Here is a 25,467-nt window from a genome sequence, read left to right as displayed (position 1 = left end):
ACAGCTGGTTTCCCTGTCTGCAGATGAGCTGAAAAGGTCAGCGATTTCTACAAAGCCTACTTCAGCCCAAGTGGCTGAAGCTAGTGGCAGAGAGAGAGAGAGAGAGAGAGAGAGAGAGAGAGAGAGAGAGAGAGAGAGAGAGAGAGAGAGAGAGAAACGAGAAGATTTCAGAAGCCTCTTATGCCCCGTGGCTTCCTGCTTGTCATTCAGGGTTAGCTAAGATCTGGGAGGAAAAGCAACCGCTTTCAAATATACTAGGTAACTATGGAAATCCTAGCTTGATAAAAAGCAGACCACCCAGACAATGACAGGCTGAGAAGGAAGTGAAGGGAGCCCCTCCCAGGCACGGAGTTGCTGCTCCCAGGCCATCTGCTGGCTTGAAACAGTGCTTGGTTCTAAAGATGCAACTACTATTTAAACTGGATGCTGAACATGTGAAGTCAGACCATGTACACTTGGACTGAGGATGAAGCTGAGTGGCCACTTGTGCTTAGCATCTGAACTTAAACATTCTCTCATAAAAGGAGAGGGGAGGAGAGAGAGAGAGAGAGGGAGAGAGGGAGAGAGAGAGAGAGAGAGAGAGAGAGAGAGAGAGAGAGAGGCAAACAAAAAACATACCTTTCCTGATTTGTGAGGGAAATGTAATGTTTTCATGCCGTTTGTCATGTGCACACATGCGTAATTACTCAGTGCAAACAATGACAGAACTCACTCAAAGAATCCTGCTGTCTCCTTTGATACACAGCTACTACTGTGGGACGAACAGTTCAACTAGAATTATAAAATAAGTCAGATAAGCCTCCATGAGAGAAATGGACCAAGCCCCTGAGATGCTGGACAATGTTACCGGATATGCAAAAGCACGTACATGTTCCAAAATGAAGCATCCTTCCTTTACTATCCTGTCACAAAGTGGCGGCGAATATACAATAGCCCAAAGTATAAGCAAAAAGAGAAAAAAAAGTGTAGCCAAGGCTTGCCCAAAATGGTTCTTAAAGTGTTCTTAAAGTTCAGTATGAGACAGTAATCCCACAACTTCAAGCAATAGACAAGCAGCCTGTTATCTGGTCTCAGCACATAAAAGCCACTGTGCTTGCTGCATTTTGATCATGAGTACAGAAGTGTGAGTGGACTCTGTGCAACATGGTACCTGGGCTCACAGTGGGTCCCTCTTAAGCTAACACAGGTAGGTATTAAAGAGGAGGGCTCCTACCAGCCAGGCTGGAGAGGGCCCCCACATCTTTAAGAATGTCTAAGCCTGGACCACTGGAAGCTGAAAGGGGGCTATTTTTCAGAGCTGGGGAAGGCCTAGGTGGAAAAGACTCAGGTTGTCTTAGTTTTTAAGTTCTCCACTCACAGATGTAAAAAAAAAAAAAAAAGAGCCTTTACTGATTAAGAGCAACACTTTTATACCCGTGTTCTGTCTTTTTAGTAGCTAAAACTACACACTGTATCATAGCAAGCAGGAAAGAATTGAAGGGAAGAAAGGGCATCTTAGAAACGAAACCTCTCTGTGCCTGACCAGCACGCTGTTCATGCCATGGTTGTGTGTGAGTGCTGTTCCCTGCTGTGTCATAAGCCCCCTTACCTCTAAAATCCTAGGAGGAGCACAAAGGCTTCCGATAAAGCCTGCAAACTGTTCTAATGGCCTTCTAACCAGGAATCTAGCAGCTGCCATTCAATGCCATTTAGGCGTGGGTGCTTACAACACAAAAGGCCAGTTACTGATGACATTTAGTCAGAAACATGTCTGTCAATATTAAAAATGCAGGTTTAGACACATTTGTTTATAGGGCCCAAAATGTGACTCATTCCTCTTGCTGGTAACTGAAATCTGAACAAATTACATCAAAACTGTTTGCAGCAAGCCTTCCAGGGAGACTGGGAGAGTCACCAAATGAACTTGCCCTTCTTTGTTAGTCAGAACCATGGAGGAGAGCAGAACCTGTGAGGGTGACCTGAGGAGCAGCAAGTCTCTAAATCTGCACCTCCTGGGCTTAGACAGCACTCAAAAAATGTACAAACCGCAATCATTTCGAAGGGAGAACAGAGTTCACCTGACTGCCCCGAGTCAATATTAAAAATGTTTGCATTTCCATGTTCCCCAGGCAACACCAGAAACAAAAACAAATAAATAAATAATCGCTCTTTAAATGTAATGCATAGCTAGGGCAAATGGGGGTTTTGTTCTAGTTAATTTCCAAACTGGACCTCTCACCCTAAGATAATAGGCTACAGTTCACAATCTCCAAAGCAAAATTAGGATTTTTTTTTTTTTGGTGGGAGGGAGAGTCACAAGCCTAAAAAGCCTCAGCTGTACAGCCCTAGGGAATATTTAAGAGGGAAAGGTCTCGCTGATTAACAAGCTGCTTCTTAGAGATGCAAGTAAAACATTAAAAACAAGATTGGAATTTTGAAAGAGCGGCTTGTCTGTGGCTCCCATTTGGAAGGTTGGAATAGTCACCTCATTTCAGCAAGTTGGCTAAGTATTACCCAGTGACTAGTCACATTCGCGCCCAAGTGATTGGCAAGGCATTATTACGATAATGTCCTCAATTTTCCCATATAGCATTCGAGCTGTTTTCTCTGTCAGAGCACAAAACCCCAAGCCGTTTTTCCGTAATTATACCAGATGCATTTAAAGAAGTGCTCTCGTTCTTGAAAAAGGAAAAGAAACAAGCCTCTGACTCCTGAGCTCTGTTTGGTTTTGTGCTGGAGAACAGAGGAGCAGCAGAATGTCACCTCCATAATGGGGCTTCTCTGTGGGTGCACAATCAGCCATGCCTGGTTCATTTGCTTACCACGCTTTGTATGGAAGCCATGCAATATTGCTCAGAAGACAGAAGGACTGTCTGAAGCCTGTTGTTAACACAGGCTCAGTGGAAGTACCCAGTCCACAGGGAGTGAGCACCCTGTGCCTTCCTGTGAGTAGACCAGCACCCGCCTACATGCCCAAGAGCAGCTGGTGTTTGGGGGGGGGTCACTAGACTTCCTATACCCTCCCTGATTGTTCTGAGGTCACCCTAGGGCTCCTTAGTGCACGATCTCTGAACCCTGGAAAAGCACAGGGCTCTTCTGTCTCTGTGCCTTGCTTAGCGTCATGCTACAGTTCATATCTTAGATATTTTGTAACATTTCAGCAAGTGGCCCACACTTTCCACTTACAAAGTATCCCACAAACTATCTAGCCACACCTGCTCCATACCGCTGGGCTTTCAGACTCTTCATTGTGGCTCTGGGATCTGAAATAACTCACTGGCCCCACAGTGAAACCCAGTTGTCTCTGGCCTAGCCTTGGGACCTCATAGCTTCACCTTGGGACCCCTTCCGACCATATCCCTGGCCCTGCTCTTAGCATCACCTCATTCTCCAAGCTCTTCTCCTTGCCTTTCCTGGTTTGTGTTACAGCTATGGGTCTGAAATGATGGCCACTCCCCTGTCTACCATTTTACCATTTTAAAAAAGAGACGATCTTGCTTATGTAGCTTAGCCTGGACTACTATTTCCTGTGTATCCTTGACTTGTCTTCATCTCCTCCTGGATCAGTCTTCTAAATGGTGGAATTACGACCTAACTCTACTAGCTCGCACTCCTCACAGCTGACATCTTCAGGAATTGCCCATAAACCCAGTACCCTGGGCCTGGAGTCTTCAAGCACAAGACAGACCCAGGCCACCTTTGCTGGAGATCACCTGCTGGACAGCAGCCAGCAATAGAGACAACGATGCCAAGCAATTCACAGCCTCTAGCTTAACTCAAACTAAGGTCAGCCTCTTGAGCTCTCAGACAACAGTCTCCATTCTCTTCCCTTGGAGCATGTGGGAAAAAAATGGAGTGACCAAGAGTGGGGAGAGGTCCTAGCCCTGAATCTCCACATCAGCTCAGAGTTGAATCCACTCGGCAGTGATCTCTCCCACACTCTGTCCATACTTGGGACCTTCATCATGCTAGTCCTAAACAAAGTATCTTCCCTTTTACTTACCTTTTTCTTGTCTGATGTGTGTTTGTTTATGCTTTTTTGTTTTGAGATGGGGGTCACATTGTAGCCCACGCTATGTAGCAAAGATGACCTGGAATTTATTATCTTCCTGCCTCTCTCTCCTGAGTGCTGAGATTATAATCATAGTGCCCAGTTTCTGTGGCATTGAATACTGAACCCAGGGCATCTTCATATATGCCAAGCGAGCACACACATACACACACACACACACACACACACGTATATACACCCACACATATACACATACATACACACATACACACATATACACACACATACACACATACACACATGCACTCACAAACACATACACATATACACACACACATATACACACATATATAAAGAAACACACACACACACACACACACACACACACACACACACACACACACAGCCCCAGCCCTAACCTTAATTTTCTCTAAGCAATAGCTAAGGTAGAAAGCTACCCGATCTTGATGGCTGGGATCACTGAAGAGCTTCTGTTACCCAAGAGTGACCATTTCAAATACGTATAAGCCATACATTTAGAAGAACCTATGCTTTCTTCCTTCTCCTGTCATGTTTCCTATCTTAGACTGTTAGAACAATAGAGGGAAAGACAGATGGATTAAATGCGCAAATCTGTTACTGAGGATGAAGATATCAGGTTCAGGTGACTGGTTTCCCTGGCCAACTGCCCACCAATTCTCCACACTAAGACAGATGAGCGGACATCAGCATATGGGGGTGTGAACTCTCCATCTGAGGAGGCACATAGCCTACCTGTTGGTCAGAAGTCCTATGAATGGGTTAGTGAGGAGCTGGACAGTGGCTTTGGAGGCAAACAGCAGCCCAACTTGCACATTCTCATTCAGAAGGTCTCTGTCTTCACTGGGACAGTCCGAAGGGACAGTGGTGTTAGCCACAGTGTGCTGTGTGCTGGTAGCCTTGTGTGACTGCCCTCCTGGAAGAGTCCCAGTGGCATTCCCGGTGATCAACACAGTAGAGTTGTTATAGTAAGAGAAGATGCTTTCGGAGGTGGAGACCACGAGCTCTGGTCTGGTGGTCTGGATTTCCGTAGAGTTTTTCTCATGCTTAATGCTGTACAGATAGCTGGGGATGATGGGAACTGGGGACAAGGGCAGGGAGAGAAGAGGAATGCCATCAAAAGTAAGGTTATGTGAAAAACCAAATGAGACCCAGAAGCTGAAACATGCTGCAACAGTTTCACACTGCTGTGTGTGTGAGAGGGGGAGGGTTGGGGGGGAGGGAGTGAGGGAGGGAGAGAGAGAGGGGTGGGGGGAGGAGGCCAAGGTCCTGCCTACCATGCCCATGGAGTAGCAGCTGTGCCCATGTGACTGGCCACAGAGATGTCTGTCATTTATATGGTTTCTCATTAGAGCATTCTCTCAGAGGAATACTATACAAGTCAAAACACTGCCTGAAGTAAGTCAGTGCTGACCCAGGGTCGGAGAGGCTCAACTGCCTTCTAAATGGATAAAAGCAAGGAAACTGACATCTAAGTTCCATTATGCTCTTTGGGGGGAAAAACAGAAAAAATCCAACCCTCGAAGCCTGTGACAAACTGGACATTCTCAACAGAGCAACTCTATGTGAATGTGTCCTGCAGATTTCATGGGATCCCGTAGACTTCTATCACAGCAAAGTGGCAATATTATAGACGATTGGGCACACGAGAAACAGGAAGGCCAACTGGGACCCCCAGCTGCCCGTGAGCCCCACAGCTGATTCTCCAGTGCTCAAAACAACAGTAAGAGGCTCTCAGACGCTGCAAGTGAGGAGGAGGAAGTGACTCACCACTTTGGGGGTCTGAGGAAAACCAGTATCTCTGTGTGTGTGTGTGTGTGTGTGTGTGTGTGTGTGTGTGTGTGTGTGTGTGTGTGTCTGTGTGTGGTTGTTCATGGAAAACTGGTTTCCAAAAAGAGCACATGAAATACCTTTCAGTTTGTGGGACTAAGGGGCCTGTTTTGAGCCATTTGGTCTAACGTTTTTTTTGGGAGATTTAAAGTCCTAAAGGACAGCAGCAACTCAGCACACTGGTCCATTCTGACAGAAATCTTTTTCATCTCAGTGAAAGTGGATAAAGGGGAGCAGGCAATTATCGGGAGGAAACACGACTTCTGGGGCTTATCGGATGTCATGGGGTTTGACCTGACCTCCAGGAAAACGAACCCACAAGTTGCAGCTCCCAGGAGTAGGGGCAAGGCAGGCTTGTGTTCAAAGATGGGTTTTTGTTTTGTTCTCTGTACAGCGCGGTTCTTCAACTTTTTGGGCGGACAGAGCTGTTCAGATAAAGTAGGGTAAGTGGGGTGCGGAGGACAGGTTTTATGTGGTCCTGATGGTGGGCAGGAGATACTGGCACCTGGACTCTAGATGAGCACAAGGTGTTGGGCGGGGACCCAATGCCAGGGACGGGCTCCTGAGGACCTGTGCCTGGTGCTAAGGATGAGGTGCTAGTGACCCAGTGACCAGACGGTGATCGGTGATCGGATGGGAAGGCTGGCACTCCCGAGCCATACGTACCCACGACGGTGAGCAGCATGTTGTCCAGCAGCAGCGCAAGGAACACGATGAACAGGATCAGTTTGCGCGAGTGGCGGCTGTCCCGCAGCCATCGCAGCAGCACCAGATCGCTCAGGGCCATGGCTCTGCTGCACTGAGGGAGCGGGTGCGGTCAGTGACTGGGACGGCCAGGAGTCCCGCGCCACCCGGAGCACAAGGAGTCTTGTCCACCAGAGGTGGCCCGGGACGACAGAGAGTGTCACGCTCCCCTCAGGCGCCGGAATAGCGTTCCAGCGTCCCCACAAGCGCGCCTCCATTGCCGTCGGGGACCAAACCTGGGACCCGAGGACATTGCCCCTCCCAGCCGCGCCCTGAATCCCGGGATCCCCGAAGCCCGCCCGCTGCCTTAGAGGATCCCCAAGGGGTCTCTGTCCTCCCAAACCTCGCGTACCTCTGGCTCGCCTGTGACTGTCTGCGCGGTTATAGCGCCACACAGCCTGGGTCTCTGTCCGTGCGTCCCCGCTGCTCCAGGTCGCCTTCTCCGCCCCAGCGCCCCAGAGCCCTGCTCAGTTTACCCAGTCCGGCTCTGACGTCACGGATAGCACTGAGAGGGGGCGGAGGGGAGAGCTGGGACACTGGCCTCCGCCCACCCAGAGCCGCCTCTGGTCCCCAGCCTGGGCTGCCGTCACGCGCCCACCCAATTGGACTCTGGGGATGTCTGCAGGGGAGGAGGGCGAAGGGGAGTTGAGAAGGAAGCCGCAGGGGCTCTAGAACACAGCCGCAGGAGCCCAGTGCAAGGAGTCAAAGGTCCTGACAAGAATCAAGGCCAAGGGTGTGCAGGCACTCCGGCTTTCGTCTATGCTCAGGCGTGGCCAGAATGTTAAGAAGAAATTGTGTGGGTCTCTGAGCTGTCATGTTCATAAAGTGGCCCAAGAAGACATGAATGGAGGCTGCGGGAGTGTGCCCCAGGAAAACCAGGGCAGACAGTCGCATCTCACCACGATCCCCTTTCCCACTCTATAGACTGATCCAGGGTCAGAATGCACCTAGGAGGCCGGACACCTTCGGGTGAGAAGGAAACAAACAACGGGAGAGAAGGACAAAGATGAAACAGGGGAGTGAAGACTCTCAGAGTTGAGAGCAGCCTGCTTGGGACTGACTGCAGGCTCTGAGAGCACCTGTGGGTAGGCAGGAGAGCCTGGAACTAGGCGAGTGTGTGGCAAAGTGTCCATGATGCCTTGTTAAAGGAGCTTTCTGCTCTCCGTGCTATGTCTGGGGAGTGAACGAGCTAGTTAAGTGTGGCAGTGCACCTGAGCAGCCCACCTTCTGCAACCGATCTTCTCTGCATAATATCGTCCGTTAGGAATGTTCCTGTGGGGGTTGGGGATTTAGCTCAGTGGTAGAGCGCTTGCCTAGCAAGCGCAAGGCCCTGGGTTCGGTCCCCAGCTCCGAAAAAAAAGAAAAAGAAAAAGAAAAAAAAGGAATGTTCCTGTGATAGACAGTAGCGAAACACACACACACACACACACACACACACACCCCACACACACACACACACACCACACACCACCACCACCACCACCCCACACACACACAAAAGGAGGGGGAGTGCTTTCTGAGGCCCTTCTGTGGGGTCAGAGGGGTCAGAGCTGTTCTTAGCCAGAAGGTTCTTAGCCACTTAACATCCCTGTGACTGTCACAGGCTCTCAGCAGAGGGGTCTGGCCTTGTTTTATTAATGCTCGCCTGGTGTCAGCAGGAGCCTGCTAGGAGCAGCCTTGCGGTGTGCGCTCCTCCCTGATCTCTCCAATTCTCTTCTCTTTAGAGAGAGACACCCGCCCCCCTGCGCTTCCCACCATCCCCCCCACCCCCGTGATAAAAGATGTGTAGATGGGAAAAGTAGGTCAGTGACACGGGTCTCTGATATCTCAGAATGTGTGTAACTTAAATATTAAACAGGGAGGGAGATGGAGACCCACTCGGGAGGAGAAACACATGGCAGAAAACTAAGGTGGCTGTGGAGAGGTGGAATTTATGGGCTGCTGCCCTAGCTCATTGGCTTTGGAGCTTCAGAACCCAAAGGCTCTGGCTTGAGCCACAGAATCAGTGATTTATGGCACGTAAGAAACCTCACCAGATGCTGGGACCCCAGTCTGGTATTTGATTACTGAGCTCTGGAGGGTTAAACAGGCTTTCCTCACTTTGTTTCTCCTGGCTCTGAAATGTGTATATCCGTTGAACAGCCTGCTGGGTAGCAGTGAGAATTAGTCTGAATAGCCCTCAGCACAGTGTGTGGAACACACAGAGAGAGCCCAAGCATCCATTCAGCTGGTTGAGTGCTACCAACTCCAGCCAGCAGCATGGTGGGTGTTCGTGAAACATTAATGACCAGAGGAGACCACATCTTCCCACTCAAGTATTTATAACTAGTAGCCACTTCATAATGGAGGAGGAGGCACGAGAAACAACACAAAACTCCAGCCCAGTGAACTGGAGAGATGTGGCTCCAAGGAGCACACCAGACCCACAGAGCTCCACTTACATAGGGGTTTCAAACTTTTCTGGTATCCCCCAAAATCTGTGTTTAAATATTTAAAATGCTTTTTTCTGTGTATGAGTGTTTTGTCTACATATGTGTACCACACACCTGTGGTACCTTAGGTGACCAGAAGAGAGCATCTGATCTCCTGGAAAGTAAGCCACCATGGAGGTGCTGGGTGCTCTTAGCTGTTGAGCTCTACCCAACGAAACCCCAAGAAAATTCTTTTTAAAAAAAAGTTGTCTTGGGGTTGGGGATTTAGCTCAGTGGTAGAGCGCTTGCCTAGGAAGCGCAAGGCCCTGGGTTCGGTCCCCAGCTCCGAAAAAAAGAACCAAAAAAAAAAAAAAAGTTGTCTTAATCAGTTTTAAATCAGTATCTGAAATAGTTTCCGCAATCACAAATAAAAATATTTCAGGATATATTATAAATACTAGTATGCATATATAAAACTATCAAACTGATTTTTTAAATGTATCCAGTAGGATATAAATATTATGAAAATGCAAAACCACTCAATAGGTTTTTAAAAAGCAAACATGTTTCCCTTTAGCAGTTAAAAAATGTACATTGTGTCCTGTGCTGGTTACTTTTGTAAGCTTGAGACAATGTAAAATCACTCCAGAAGGAAATCACAATAAAAACAAATCTCAACTAGGTTGGCCTTGTTGGTATGTGTGTAAGGATTGTTTTGATTGTGCTAACTGAGGTGAGAAGATTTACCTAATGTGGGTGGCACCATTCCCTATATTGGGGATGCTGGTTTCATTGCTCTTTGCTTTTAACTGAGGATGTCATGTAACAGTTGATTTAAATCCCTCTGCCTTAACTTCCCCACAGTGTGAACTATAAGCCTTAAGTTGCCTTTATTAGAGTGCTTTGTTACAGCAACAAGGAAAACTAAGGTTAGCATTTGTTTTACAACTTCAAAGCATTCTTGCTTAGCTCCCAACAAAATTATATCTTACTTTGATGTTTCTGAAATTTAATTCCTTTGTTCACCTCCACATCTATTATGTGAACTGAAATATATGAATAATACATTAACTTTAATTTTTTTTCTTATGGCCATAAGGGTCTAAACATATCAGTTCCCTTTAGGATGGCATGATTATAATCATTAGTGGTTACTGATTACCAAGGACATCGTGAATATAATATGAATTTAACAAATAATTAGTAAACATAGAAAGAGAAACTGAACTACAGGTATACTTCTCTAGGCATGTGTGGTACCGCACCGCTGAACTCCCAGGACTTGGGATACCGAAGCAAAAGGATCAAGAGTTCAATGACAAACCTTGCTAATTTGTGAGATTATACCTCAAAAAACAAAACAAAACCATGACAATAATAAATAAATAATGTGTACTGTCTTGATTAATGAGACACCAATATTGTCCTTTTTATTTAATGTCCATAGTTCTTTTCTGACTTAGAGAACTTTGATAGTAAGATCGTCAGAGTTAGATCAGGTGAGGGGTAAGCCTTTATTTCATCCAGGAGAGACAGTGGATGGCTGAGAGGAAAGATGACAAAGGAGCACCCTGTGTCCTCAACTGAGTAAAGCTGGTCTCAGACAAATTTCAAAACAGAGGACACACAGAGATGTAAGGTGATGTGTAGACTCTTCATGTATCAGAGACCAGGCATTGGAAGCTGAGGAGCTGGAAAAGCCCTTATTTGTCTCATCCATCAAGTCTCCATAGCCTCCTCCTATGCTATTCAGGGTCTGCTTTCCCTTCCTGTGGTGAATCCTCATTGTCAATTACTTAGGTGTATCCATGCCACACCTTGGTGTGTAAGTGAAGTTTCCAGGGAGGTTTTTAAGTAAGAAGAAATGATCCAGTCTCAGTGTGGGTGATACTAACCCATGGTTTGGAACCATAAACTAAATTTATAAAGATAAAGTGAATGGAGCATCAGCATTCCTCTGAATCTATTCCCCATCTGTGGATATACTGTGATCAAGACTAACTGCTTTTTGTTCCTGCCACCACATCTTTCCCATCATGATGGTCTGAACATACAGACTGTGAGCCCAGACAACCCTTCCTTCCTGAAGTCACTTTTGTCAGGTGTTTTGTCCTGATAGCTAATTGCTATCAGGAAATTGGTATCAGAAGTGGGGTTATTTCCATTATAAACCAGGATGATGTGGTTCTTAAGCTTTTGGAACCCTTTGCAGGAAGAATGAAAAAGAGTTTGGAATTTCAGACCAGTAAAGTCCTAGAATCCTGTAAGCAGAACTTAAGGGTCCATTCTGGTGGGAATCCCAGAAGAGCAGAATACTGAAAGAAATGTAGACAAGTAACAGGATAACTAGGGAGCTTTTTGAAAGAACAATTATTCTACTAGACAAGAGACTAGGGAACATTCATATTATATTCTGGCAAAGAATCTAGGTATGTTTTTCCCATGTACTAAGGAATTGACTGAGGCTAAATTCTATCACAATGGTCTAATTATTTACAGTTACTACTTCTTACTTTTATCTGGGTTTCAGTGGGAGAGGAGGGCAAGTGGAACAGAAAGACCTGGAAATGTGAAGCTTAGCAAGGAAAGGAGTGTGACTGAATTTGAAGTCACTAATGATAAAGGCTCAGAGAAATAGCTATAAGTTAGAGATTGACCCAGAGCTCTTCAGTGGGATAACAGGAGAGGTACCTTGAAAGAAGAAACCCCCCCCCATTAAGCTTCAACATGTAAGCAAGGAAATTAATTTCAAAGGAGAGAGCCTAAGCCAAGACCAAAGAGACTCCAGTTCCAAAGTGACCACTAAGGCAAGTGCTTTCCCATCTTTAGCTACTGCAAGCCTTCTTCAGGCACACAGAGTCTACTACAGCTGTGATAGAAAGGCCAAGTAGCATTCTGAACCAGCAGCATAATCTAACAGTGTCATCACAAGGTAGCATTGTTTTCAGGCACACAAAATGAAGGAATGAAAGAATCCTGGAAGTTTAAAGGAAGTTTCTAGAAAGTCCCTGAAGGAAGGCAATGGTAGACTGCAAGGAGGCCTTGAAAGGACACTGAGTCTAAGTCGTGATGGGGATTGCAGGATGTTGAAGGTGCCAAGACATTGTCCACCAAGAAAAGCTGCAGACATGGAGTTGAGCTGGCTGAAAACAGAGGTCCCATGTGCTGCAGGAGGCAGAGATAGAAGGGAGGGATTACCCAAGGCCATTGGAGCCCAGATGATGCCAACAAGTACACCAGATATTGTTCATGGAACCGTGACATTTAGTGTTTGCCTTAGAGACAACCAGACCATTTTGGCCCACAGTTCATAAGGATACAGTTCACCATGGTGGGAAAGACATGGTGACAGCAGCAGCAGACAGCTTGTCCTGCTTTGGGCCAATCTTTCCTTTCCATGTCCCATTCATCTCTTGTGGAATGGGAATGCTTCTTCTGTTCCATTGTAGTCTGGAAGTATGTGACTTGTTTTATGATGTCTTTTTGAGGCAGTCAGGGTCTCACTCTAGCTGGCCTAGAATTCATTGTGTAGACAAAGCTGGCCTTGAGATCTGTCTGCCTATGCCTCCCAAGTGCTGGGATTAAAGGCATGTACCACTATGCCCAGTTTTTTGTTTTTGTTTTTATATTGCATGTAGTTGTTTAGTCAGTCAGCCAGTCAGTCAGTCAGTCAGCCAGTCAGTCAGTCAGTCAGTCAGTCAGTCAGTCAGTCAGTCAGTGTATATATAGAGGTATACATGCAGCCACAGTGTACATGTGAAAGACAGAGGCCAATTTGCAGAATTCCATTTTCTCCTTCTGCCTTGTGGGTTCTGGCGATTCTCTCATTGGGCTTGGCAGCAAGTGTGTTCACCCACTAAGTCGTCTCATCTTGTTTTGAAATTTTGTAGGGACCCCAATATTTGACTTGAGTTCTGAAAGAGATTTGAAGTTTGGGCTTTTGAACAATGTTTGAACTGCTAAGACTTTTGTATTAGTTAGGGTTCCCATTGCTGTAAAGAGACACCATGGCCAAAGTAACTCTTATAAAGGACAACATTGAATTGAGACTGACTGACAGGTTCAGAGGTTCAGTCCATCAAGGCATGAACATAGTAATGTCCAGGAAGACATAGTGTAGAAGGAGCTGAGTGTTCTGCATCTTCATCTGAAGGCTGCTAGGAGAAGACTTGCTTCCAGGGAGCTAGGAGGAGGGTCTCAAAGCCTACGCCCACTGTGACACACTTCCTCCAACAAGACTACACCTACTACAACAAAGCCATACCTACTCCAATAAGGCAGTGCCTTCTAATAGTATACTCCCTGGGCCAAGCATATTCAAACCACCACAATTCAGAGAACTTTTTCAGAAGAACCAAATGCATTTTTTTTATTAAAAGATGCATATGAGCCTCAGAAGACAAGAAATAGGGCGTCGTGATTTTAAAAGCTATGTATCTGGTAGCAAGTTAGCAAGAAGTCGAGCTGTGATGGCAAAGCTTCATTGTGAACCTTGATGGATTTAGGTCACTGGGAAGCACACCTCTGGGAGTGCCCGGGAGGGCATCTAGAGACATTTCATTCCCAGAAAGCTTACCCTGAGCTTGGATGGTACTGTCAAAAGCAGTGACTTCCTGAATAAATAGAAGGCAAATGTCAATGGTCATCTCATGTCTTCCGGTGTACGGATGAATAGATACTTCAAGTTCCTGTCACCTCACCTTCCCTATCATGGTGGACTTTGTTCCTCTGGACAGAGATCCAGAATAAACCTTTCCATTCTGTATTAGTCAGGGATCTCTAGAGTCACAGAACGTATGGATAGTCTCTATATAGTAAGGGGATTTGTTATGATGACTTAGAGTCTGTAGTGCAACCCCCAACCACAGTCAGCTGTGAATGGGAAGTCCAAGGATCTAGTAGTTACTCAGTCCCACAAGGCTAGTAGATGGCAACAGATTTGCTGGCCAGTAAATGCAAGCAGGCGAAGAAGAGCAAATCTTCCTTCTTATGTAGGTCTCCAACAGAAGGTGTGGCTCAGATTAAAGGTGTGAACCACCACGCCTGGATCTGGGACTTGTTATGTCCCAGGCTGACTTAGAACTCAGAAATCTCCTTGCCTTAGTCTCCTGGGATTCATTCATAGCCAGTATGCCTTAGAAACTTGGATCTCCCAGCCTCAAGATCTGGATCACAGGTGAGCCTTCCAATTCTGGATTGTAGTTCATTCCAGATATAGTCAAATTGACAACCAGGAGCATCCTTAAATTCCTGTGTCAGACATTTTATGAAACAATAGGAAGCAGGACTATCATACTTCCGAGCCTCCCTGGTTCTTCTGTTTCTCTGCCTCGGGACTTTGCACATCCTTTCCCTCTTTCTAGGAAGTTCTTCCTCCTTTCCTTGTTGCCTTCCAACTCTCTGTTACCAGGCTTAATGCCACTTCTCTGGAAAGCTATGCATTCACAGACAGTCCTCCAGAAAAGACCCCTCTGCAAGAAACCCTTACAATACTGCTCCTTCCTCTCATGATGAACTCTCTCTCTCTCTCTCTCTCTCTCTCTCTCTCTCTCTCTCTCTCTCTCTCTCTCTCTCTCCCTCCCTCCCTCCCTCCCTCCCTCCTTTCCTCCCTCTCTCCTTTCCTCCCTCTCTCCATTCCTCCCTCCCTCCTTTCCCCTCCCTCTGTCTTCTCAGGTGTCATGTCAGGGGACACTTTGCCTTTTCACCTCCGATGTTCCAGAGCATGGTCCTTGCTTTAAAGTACCCACGAAGAGGCCTGCTCAGTACCCTACTTTCGCCCCAACCTCTCACTCTCATTCTCTTACCAGGTGTTAGAGACTAAGAGGGCACAGAAGTCCCACCAGCATTGACTTCTCTGTTAAAATCTCTATATAGTGCCAACTGGGACAGCGTGTTTATTTATTTATTTTAACCAGACATTATTTGAGTTCTAACTGAACCGACTTGAAGCTGGTGCTTCAATGTGTATGAATGAACTTGCATGTGCCTCAGTTCCCGATGCTGCTCAGAACTGACAGAGAACTGCAGAGATCTGAGCAAGTATGTTCTCCTGCCTGTGTCCCCACAGGCTTCCATGGCATATTAGTCATTTTCCCCATGTTGTGATCAATAAATAAAAAGAAGCAACTTAGAGGGTGAGATGTTTATTTCAGCTCACAGTTTGAAGGGATACGGTTCATCGCAGCAATGGGCAGCTCTGGCCCTGGGAGCTTGGGTGGCTGCTTGCTTAAGTGTACAAATCAGGATGTAAAGTGAGACAGGAAGTCAGGCCAACCTCAAGGCCTGCCTCCGGGCACCCCCAGGCAGGCTCAAGCTCCTCAAAGTTCCACAAACTCTAAAAACAGAGTTGCCTCCAGAAACCAAGGGTTCTCATGAATGAGCCTGGGTGGCCAGAGGAGCACTTAATGTTCAGGCTACCACAGGGGACATTGTGTGTGTGTGTGTGTGTGTGTGTGTGTGTGTGTGTGTGTGTGTGTGTGTGTGTATGGAGAGCTGAGCTAATTTTAGTTTCCCTGACAGCACATGTTGGGGGTCCCTCCAAATGCAAGCTACTTTTGTAGGGTTTTAATTATCAATGGCCAACTGTGGTCTGGAAAGAAAAGTCCAGTGGAAATTTCCAGAAAGAAGTCACTCATAAGTTTTCGGTTGTCCACCATCCCGAGCAGCTTGATGAAGTCTTATCTAGTCAGAGGCGTGAGTCATCTTTTGCCCAGCATATTTATGTGAATACACTGTTCACCGGAGGGCCAACCACAGAATAGGCATTCAGTCGTCAAGTGGACAGAAGCAGCCTCATAGAATGTATATTCAATGGCCCCAGGGCTCAAGAGCAGAAGTTTCAAATATGCCACAGAGAAGCCACCAGGCTGTCCCCTGCAGCAACATCTACTATCGTCATAAGAAGGACGTGAATCTGCAATAGGATATTTTGAGATGATGCATGATGTCATTTGTCTGGATGGTTGGTTCTATTCCCCATGAGTTGTTAGTATCTTACTGTGCTTAATTTATGAAAAAAATTAAACTTTATCACAGGCACACACAGAGAAGAAAAGGCTGTATACTGAGCATTTTGCTTTCCTAGTCCCTTCTATTCTTATCCTAGTGACCAAACACACATGGCTTAAGTGGGTAAGAATCTATTCTGGGTCACAGTTTGAGGGGAAGACATAGATTTGGGGATGTGACCTTTGCAAGAGAGGGGACTCTTGGGAATGAAATGAGATGCTCACTGAGGTCACTGAGAAGCCAGGAGAAGTGATATGCTGGACCCACACGTCTCTGCTGCAGTTTAAACTTGAGTATGAAGGAAGAGGAAGGAGCAAGTTCTTTCATGTCGGGGACAGGAGTCCAGTGGGAGCCTCCCCAGAGTCTCCAGGCAGGAAGCCAGGCAGTCACCTGTGACACACACAAGGTGCCATTGCACAGATGGATCAAACTCACAGGAGCCTGTTCGTGTAGGAGGGGCAGCAGGATGAGAGTTTTGAGTGTGAGAAAGAATGAATGTAGATGAAGAAGCAGGCATTGGTCATGGTGGACTTGGAACTGAGGCCAGTGGTCCACTCAGCTGTCTGTCTGTCTGTCTGTCTGTCTGTGAAGACAGCCACAATGCTTCCACCCAAAGAGCCATTGACTCTGGATACCCTGAAGGGCATTATGTGTGGAGTGGGCAGTGCTAAGCACAGGAAAAACAGAGGGAAATCTCCAAGGGGCAGATAGGCGTTGAGGGGTCAAGCCAGACTAAGGACAGTAAGCAAAATCAGGTCTGTATTTGACCAAAGGCAAAAGACTCTTGGGTAGAGTTTTTTCTTTTCTTTCTTCTCTTTATACACCTTTATTATTTAGAATAGAGATTCTGTCATTATCTGGAAAGCTCTACCCAAGGCAGCTGTCTGAAGAGAGAAACAACAATTTGAAGGAGACTCTACCAGCTGGCTGGGACTCTCGTAGGGACTTGCAGACATCAGGGAGCCTGTAGGGGTGTGACCTACGTCCTTGGCATATATGTTATGGCTGAGTAACTTGGATTTCTTGTAGGACCCTGTTCCTCCTACTGGGTTGCTTCCTTTTGGTGTGATAGTATGTGGCTAGTCTTGTTTCAGCTTATCGGACCATGTTTGGTTGATATCTCTGAGAGGCCTGATCTTTTCTGAGGGGAGCCAGAAGGGTAGATCTGTAGGGTGGATAGGAGGGGAGGAAAGGGGCTGTGGGGGAAGGAGGGGAAACAGCAGTTGGAATATTATATATGAGAGAAGAATGAAAATAAAAGGAGAATGTTATGGACTGTCAGGTAGCCATGGTTGTATTGCATGCGCACATGTGGGTTACTATAAGTGGATATGGGTACATGTGTGGTAGTGGGTACATGTGTAAGTATGGATGTATGTCTGTATGTGAAGGTACATGTCTGTGTATGGGTGCACATGAAGGTATGGATGCAAATGTGGGTGTATGTGTAGGTGAGGGTGCATGAATCAGTATGGCAACATGTGTGGTTATGGGTACATGTGTGGGTACGAGAACATGTATGGGTACAGAAACATGTGAGTATGGAAACACATGTAGGTATGGGTATATGTGTGGGTCTGGATATACCTGTGGATGGTGCATTTGAGGAGACAGGAAAACAACCTAAAGTGTCAACCAGTCTCCAGGGACCTCCTACCTTTCATTTGGGACAAAGTCTCTCACTAGTCTGAGTTTTGACCATAGGCCAGCCTAGCTCGTTCATGAGCTTCCAGGATACATCTCTGTCTCTTGCTGTCACATGCTGAGATTATGGGTGTTAGCCGTTGTACACAGCTGGTCACTGGGTTCTAAAGATCCAAATTCAGGCACTCACTCTCGTGTGGTAAGTGCTTTCTGACCACCACATCAGGCTCCCTGTTATACAATTTGGTTATACTAGATGCTCTAGGGACTGTATTCGCTGTCCTCAGCCTTCCACCTCAGTCACAGTTTGCAGATAGCATCTCACTGAGTATAGAAGCCACCTGGGCCCAGGTAGAGGCCAAACAGTCTAGGAGGACAAAGGGAGTTCTTCCTCCACTATGGAGAGGAGGAATGGATGGGAAAGGAGAGGTGCATTATGGGGGGGAAATGTTCAAAGCATACTATATACTTGTACAAAAATATCTTATGCAATTTAGTAGTTGTATAATTCAAAATATAGAGCACAAAAATAAAAACTATTTAAAAAGTAATTTCAATGTTATGCCGTCTCTAGGAGACATTCTTTTTAATAATTTTATTTATTTTGCATGTATGGAGGGGTGTTAGCATTCCATGAAGCAGGTGTGGAGATCCTAGAACCGCTTCTAGGAATTGATTCTCTACAACCAGTAGATTATCAGAACAGAAGATCCACCTGTGTAAACAGAACCAGTAGCACCAACTTCCTTGGCTTGAAGGAGTTTACTTCTGACAGTAGTCAGCTTCATTTTCCTACCAGCGGGTCTCAGTCAGGCTTGGTCCCATTTAATAAGAGGATATTTTGTTGTTTTGTTTGTTTTGTTTTGTGATGCCAACTCGAAACATTGTTTAATATAAATAAAGAGACTTAAAACTTTAAAGAGTGTATTTCATATTCTTCTGCTTTTCTGAGGCCATTACAGGGGGAAAGCAAATCCTGTGTATAAAAGTAACCAAATCAATTGTTCTGACTTCAAGAGGGACTGGTGAAGCAAATGTCAATTTGCTTGACGGATGCCTCGCTGACGGCCAATGAAATTAAGTCACAGATGCTGTAACTTAATAATCCAATCATTGAATCCACTCGCTTCTTGCATTATCTGCAAACTCCGGTCTCCAGGTTTGGTGACTTTAATAGCATCACTAACCTGTCTGAGGATATTTGTGGGAATTGAAATCTGTGAGGGGCCACACAACACCCCCTGGGCTGTTGGCTCCCTCCTCCACTCTCCAGAAGCTGCTGCAGTCTCCCCAGAGCCGGTCACCCATGCTTACCCAGCCAAAGAGCAGCATGACCTCTGGTAGTGAAGCCACTGACTAAACCCTCTCAATGGCTTCACCTGGGACAGTGTTGGAACTCCAGGCCTGTCTACTGTCCATCTTAATCTGTCACCTGTCCCTGTCTCAACTCTGATCAGCTCCTTGGGCTCCACAGGGCTTCAGGTGTCTGTACCCCAGGAACCTAGCATGAGGAGCTCAGGCCTGCCAGCCTCCATTACCTCTTGCCCACCCAACCCCGAACCCCTCCTCCTCCCATCCCCAGCCCCACCCGCGCCTATGTTTTCAGCTTGCAGTCTCTTGTTCTCCTCTGGTTCTCACTCCTGCACGCCTATTTCTGCACCCTGTGCTTTTCTCCTCACACCCCCCCAAGCCTTTTTTCACGCTACCGACTTCCTGTGGTGTCAGCCTTGTTTCCCCTCCTTGCCAAACCGACCGGCCCTTATCATCTCTGTCCTAGATTAATACACAGGTTGAAAGAAAACGGTGGAGATGTATTTCTTCCGGGTTGAAGTATTCCCCGCCCTCTCAGCACTTGGCCTGGGCTGTGTTGACATGCTCCAAAACTACTAAACCCACTTAACGTTTGGGTTTCTCACCCTTTCCCTGCCTCAGCGGGGGCCTGGCCTCCTGCGTGTCCTGTTCACCGCTTCGTTCCCAGGGCCGTAGGGTACCAGGGACATAGTAAAGATTCTAAATGTCACTAATGACTCAAGTTCCCTGTTCGCTTAGACAGGACATTTGCCATTTGAGAGTGACTCACTGCATTGCTGCCCCCACCGGCCCCTCCTCTCTCGGAGGCTGCCATAGCCACTCCATCTCCTCCAGCTTTCAACCCTCGCTACTGCTTTGTTTGGTCTTAGAAAATGTCTCCTACGGTGCTGCTGTGGACAAGAAGCCTCTTCAGCGGCTGAGGCTCCCAGGATTTCCAGTTGTGTTCGTTAAAGCCCTGCAAAATGGAGTAGCCTACAGACCCTCTTTCTGCAGGTTGCAGGTCGCAGGTCCCGGCAGCCTTACCCTGCCTACACCAACCTTCCTGACTCTGGGTTGGCGAAGAGCTGACTGCCTTCCAAGGATGTTTTCCTGCCCTTGATCACAGGAGCACTGCCTGAGGCAAAGTCCTAGATGCCATCTCCTGCTCATAGTTTCCTTGTCAAAGAAAGGGTCACGACAGTCACCTTGGTGTCTGCCATGCTGAATGGCTCCTCCTTTCCCTCCATCTGGGTCACCTCCTCTTGTACCAATGGCTGCTAAACACAGTGCTTCTCTAACCCATCAGAGATGCAGGAGCCCTGTACATTCCCGGCAGTGGACTCCAGTATGAGAGCCTGATACGGCTTCCCGATATCTCACGTAAATTCTTCTAGCCGATTTTCAATATCACCTGCATGCACCCACCCCAAATTCATAACCTCGGCTCTATCAGACGGGGCTCCTAATGCTCAGGAACAATCCTCATTCTCGTGATTTTCCTCCTCCCCTCTCCCCCTACAAATCCTGTTCCTGACTCAGGAACTGAGTCCAGCTCAGCTACAAAACTCCAAGATATCACAGGCCTGCCTGGGTGTGTTGCACTAAAGCATCTGACAGCTGGTACTGCTCACCACAGGGGCATCTGGACACACTTTTCCTGTCTTCACCAATCCCCACCAGACCAGCCTTGCTCCCCGAAGGCAAAGGAAACGGTGCCTACCCGCTGAGCCTCTCCTGAGATCGCAGGCTGTGGTGCCTACAGAGCAGACACATACATCTGTAGATTCAGCTTGGGACAGGCTGGTGGAACCCTGGGACAAGTAGAACCTGCTTCTAGGCTTGGCACACCTGCATGGGCCAGACAGGAGCAACTTGACCCTGAGACCAAGAATCCCTTAACATATAAGAGGGTAGCTCAAGGTTCACCAGGAATAAAAATGACACACTGGACTTCGATGACGTAGTTTAAAAAAAAGTAAAATAATTCAACATTTTTATGTTACTCGTGCTTAAACAATATAGAGTTGAGTTAAGCAAAATATTATTAAAACTGGTTTCAGCAGCTTCTTTTTGATTTGGGGGTTTATCCCCCCCCCCCACCAAGATGCTCAGGCTTGAACCCAATACTTTGCTCGTGTTGAGCAAATGCTCTACAACTGAACTACATGTTGTACTCTTTTTGATTTTGTTTTAAATGCAGAATCCAAATGGGCTTTTTTAAAAATGCCTCATGCTGGGGTTGGGGATTTAGCTCAGTGGTAGAGCGCTTGCCTAGGAAGCGCAAGGCCCTGGGTTCGGTCCCCAGCTCCGAAAAAAAGAACCCGAAAAAAAAAATGCCTCATGCTAGGGGGTTGGGGATTTGGCTCAGTGGTAGAGCGCTTAAGCGCAAGGTCCTGGGTTCGGTCCCCAGCCCCGGGACTAAAAAAGAAGAAAAAAAAATGCCTCATGCTTGTATTTCACAGTATACTTCCGTTAGACAAAGTTATAAGCCTCCACGATTATTTTTTTTTTTACCACAAAAATGCAGACCTAGAAAGAAGAGTTCTGGGTCCCCAGTGAACGCAGGGTGGTCAGAGCCAGTGCTCTGACTCCTGGGCCTCGGTGGCCTGACAGTTCTTAAGGCTTGCATCTTTGTTGCCTTTTGGAAGGTATCAGCAGGTAGATGTCAGCCTCGGACCCCTCCTATGCCAAGGCTCCCAACTCCCTTCCTCCCTCCATCCCTCCCCACTCAGAGCTGCTTGTCTTCATCCTCTTGCTATGCTGACCACACACCAGACATCTGCAGGGCAGGAGATGGTTACAAACAATCAATAGTCTGGCACGGCAGGCTGCACGACCCAAACCCAATTATATTGTTCAGAAACTTGTCTGTAACTAAAAGGCGTCTGAGAAATCACTGTCACCATCTCTGAGGGGGAGAGAAAGCTGGTCATTATGCCCAATTGAATTTATATTGACTGTTGCCTATTGTCTGGGGGCAGCAGGGCCGCACGGGCATACGTGCACACACGCACACACACACACACACACAAGAACACAGCCCTTATTTGCTGGGACATATGCGTCACCTGTCTCACGTACGTAGCCTGAGATTCTGTAATTAGCAGGCTGACTTCCTGTGTCTCATCCTAATGTTCTACCTTTTTTTTTTTTTCAAGACAGTATCTTGCCATGTCATCCCATGGTCTGTCCTCCATATAAGCCTAGGCTGGCCAGGAACTTACTGTGTAGCCCACACAGGTCTTGAACTCCTGGCAAACCTCTTGCCTCTGCCTCCCAACAACAGATATGTGGTTCACCTGGTTTCATCCTAAACTTTTAGATTTCTCAGATCCTTGGAAAAGCACAGAACTCGAATCTCAAAGAGGACGGTAGATCTGACATCTCCTTTGACCCCACCCAGACTCTTAGTAGACCCCACATGAGAGAGGACACTTTGGCATGAGAAATCACTTGGGAATGCCTGCAGGTGTCTGTACATCTGACACACGAGACTTCCAAGTGGCAGTGGGGCAACCTGGGCGCCTCCCAGCCATCTGTGTGGAAGGACTTCAACAGTCTACAATGGCCACCTGCACTGGGGACACTAGGAACTGCCAGAGAGACCCAGATACCTCTGCATTTAGTATGGGAAAACTGGAAACGAGAAGGAACCCAAAGCTCATGGGACAGCATGCCAAAAGAATGACCCATTTTCAATGAACCTAGCCACTCACTCAAAAGGCTCACAGGCCACTGCAAAGCACAGGCAGGTGAGGTCTTCACGGACCCCTCCAGCTTCTAGGGCGCCAACAGCTATTCTTGATCGGTGACTTCATGAGAGCGAGTGGGAAGGTAGACTGCTATATTCCAGTCACTGTTGTTTTTTTTTTTTTCTTTTTAAAGACTTGTCTGCAGCAGAGCAGACTCATGTGAGGTTTTTCATATTTCCACTATGAGGTAGATTGTATGCACAGAAAACAACAAAAACATCTTGAATCATTGTGAAGAATAATTGTGCTATGAGTGTGTGACCCTTACCCAGCTCAAGGTACAACCTCCAAGGAAACCCAAGGGGCCCTTAGGGTGTCTGCCTTACCATAGTCACCCTTGCTAATGGAGTTGAATTTTGGTAATACCGTACTTTTCTGGCAAACCATTCAATAATTAATGGGCTAGGAATTCCTGGATTTGTTGGAGACTCGGTTGTGTCCTGTGGTGTTTTTCTGGAAGCTGTCTGGTGAAAGGGCATGTGATGTTTTGCTGGAGTGAATGCTTGAGGGACACGTGATGTTTGGAAAGAGCATCAGTCTAACCCAACCGACAGTGGATGATGCTCTGACTTTGGTCACCTTGCTGGTCTTCCTTGGGCTTTGCTGATGATGCCCTGGCATTTCTGCGACTTGCTCTCTTTGCTGATTTTCACTTGTCATGACGTCATAGAAAGAAATGCACCAAAGGACTTCTGGAGGTAGTCTGGCTGCTTCTTGCTGCTTCAGCAGACTTTCGCTCGTCTGTGGAGCCTTGCAGTTTCTTCTGGATCTAGCCAAGGGTGCTGATTCGAGGGGATTGGGCTTGCTGACAAAGATTGTTACCTTGCCCCAAAGAACTACTTCTAAAAGGTCTACATCCCCCTTGACCTATTAGCCATTTTCCTCCTGTAGGCTATAAGGATGCTTGAAGCATTTAAGAACCTTTATTAAAGTAGGTTTTTTTTTAAAAAAATATAAGCCCACAAGTTAAAATATATGTTTATTGTGCTTTTTCCACTACAAAAGTGACCAGTGTTGGTTGTAAATGTTTAACTTTCATGGGCCGGGTGGGGTGCCTCAATGGTAGAGCCTGTTTTAGCTTCAATGAGGGCCTGGCTTCTTTCTCTCCTAAGTAGCACAAAAACCAGGCAATTAAAATTGCTTGGGTCAGCAAAATGGCTCGGCAGATAAAGGCATTATTATACAAGCCTGAAAACTTGGTTCGGGTCTCTGGAACACACAGTGGACAAAGAACTAACTCCTGAAAGTCATTCTCTGAACTCTACCTGTGGTACCCGCGCTCACACACATACGTATCATGCAGTAGTAACCACTTTTATTCCGCTCTCAGTGGTAAGAAGCGCTGTATTAGTCTCATTGATTGGCCTCGTTCTCTTGACAGACATTCCCATTGTTTGGTCTTCGTAGACAAAACCACAGCGAGAGGGCCTATGACCATGTCCGTGCTCCCCTCATAGATAACACCACAGTGAGCAAGCCCTGTGACCAGGCCCTGTGGCCCTCTGAGCACTCTGGGGATCAGTGATCGACTGGAAGTGGGATAGTGCATCAGAGAACAGAAGACCTTCCATAGTGGATAGGGCCCATTCCAAAGGCTGGTGTCCCTGAATCCCACAGCCATGATTGGCAGGGCATGTGGAGGCACGGACCAGAGTGCTCAGTCATATCTATTAGATCCAAAACCAACAAATCATCACTTCTCTTCCACCCTTGAGCTTTCGGGTTTTATCCTCTAAAAAGGACATGATGGCTCAAACCCTGTTCTGGGCGCTGGTGTGTAGCTTGGCGGTTAAGGAGTAGGTTGAGGCCCTGGTTCAATCCCCAGCACCCTCTAAAATAGGGTTGTCAGAAGCACACAAGCTATAATCTCAGCCACTTTAGATGCAGAAGGGGTCAGGACTCCCCAGTGTCTTCCTCAGCCTCAGCCAGCTAAGGGACCTCCTGGGCTACATTAGACTCTGTTTCAAAACAACAAAAGAGAATGTAGTTGTGACCCTGCCATAGTGGCACAACGTACAGGTCTTGGGGCCCCCTGCTGGAAAGCAGACCCCACTGCAGCTATGGTCTTGTCAGCTACCCATGGTTTCAGAGCCTTGAGGAGCTCAGTCTTGATGGGGCTAGAGCAATGATTCTCACTACCCCTTTGCAGGCAGAAAGACCCTTTCATGAGGTTGTCTAAGATCATTAGAAAGCACAGATATTTACATCACAATTCATAACAGTAACAAAATTACAGTAATGAGGTAGCAATGAAAATAATTTTAATGTCTGGGGTCGACACAATGTGAGGAGCTGTATTAAAGGGTCACAGCATTAGGAAGATTGAGAACCACTGCTCTAGAGGAACACTGGGACTTAGGAGAATGACTACCCCAGCACAGGTCTGTTCTCTTCTCAAAGGTGTCCTCACCCAGGACTTTCCCCAGGCACAGAGTGGGTCCTTCCAACCCCACCTCTGGCTTAGCCTTCAGCCCAGGCATAGAGGTGTACTTAGTTCTTGGAGGCTCTCTTGTGTCCCATGATCAGTTTCATAATTAAGACCGATCTTGTGGGGGGGGGGGCTGGAGAGATGGCTCAGCGGTTAAGAGCACAACTGCTCTTCCAGAGGTCCTGAGTTCAATTCCCAGTAACCACATGGTGGCTTACAACCATCTGTAATGGGATCTAATGCTCTCTGTTGGTGTATTTGAAGATAGTTACAGTGTACTCATATATATAAAACAACAAATCTTTAAAAAACAGACCTATCTTGTGGAAT

The 25,467-nt window shown here is 46.9% G+C and overlaps 1 protein-coding gene across 2 annotated transcripts in view; it reads right to left on the bottom strand.

Moving 5' to 3' along the window:
- Nucleotides 1-7,254, bottom strand: part of Slc18a2 (solute carrier family 18 member A2) — a 35,415-nt gene extending 28,161 nt beyond the window's left edge. Inside the window, exons 1-3 of one of the 2 annotated variants that reach the window (XM_006231664.5) lie at nucleotides 6,957-7,254; nucleotides 6,527-6,654; nucleotides 4,766-5,111 (exon numbers count right to left, since the gene is read on the bottom strand). In XM_006231664.5, the coding sequence (XP_006231726.1) occupies nucleotides 4,766-5,111; nucleotides 6,527-6,647 (467 nt within the window). In that variant the 5' untranslated portion in view covers nucleotides 6,648-6,654; nucleotides 6,957-7,254. Of the gene's footprint in view, nucleotides 1-4,765; nucleotides 5,112-6,526; nucleotides 6,660-6,956 lie in introns of both variants that reach the window. The other variant, NM_013031.2, reaches the window with a different exon arrangement.
- Nucleotides 7,255-25,467: the final 18,213 nt, after the last annotated feature.

The sequence above is a fragment of the Rattus norvegicus genome, chromosome 1 (genome assembly GCF_036323735.1).
Source record: "Rattus norvegicus strain BN/NHsdMcwi chromosome 1, GRCr8, whole genome shotgun sequence".
Taxonomy (NCBI): domain Eukaryota; kingdom Metazoa; phylum Chordata; class Mammalia; order Rodentia; family Muridae; genus Rattus; species Rattus norvegicus.
The sequence above is the reverse complement of the archived record's forward strand: the minus strand, read 5'-3'. Positions and strand labels throughout refer to the sequence as shown.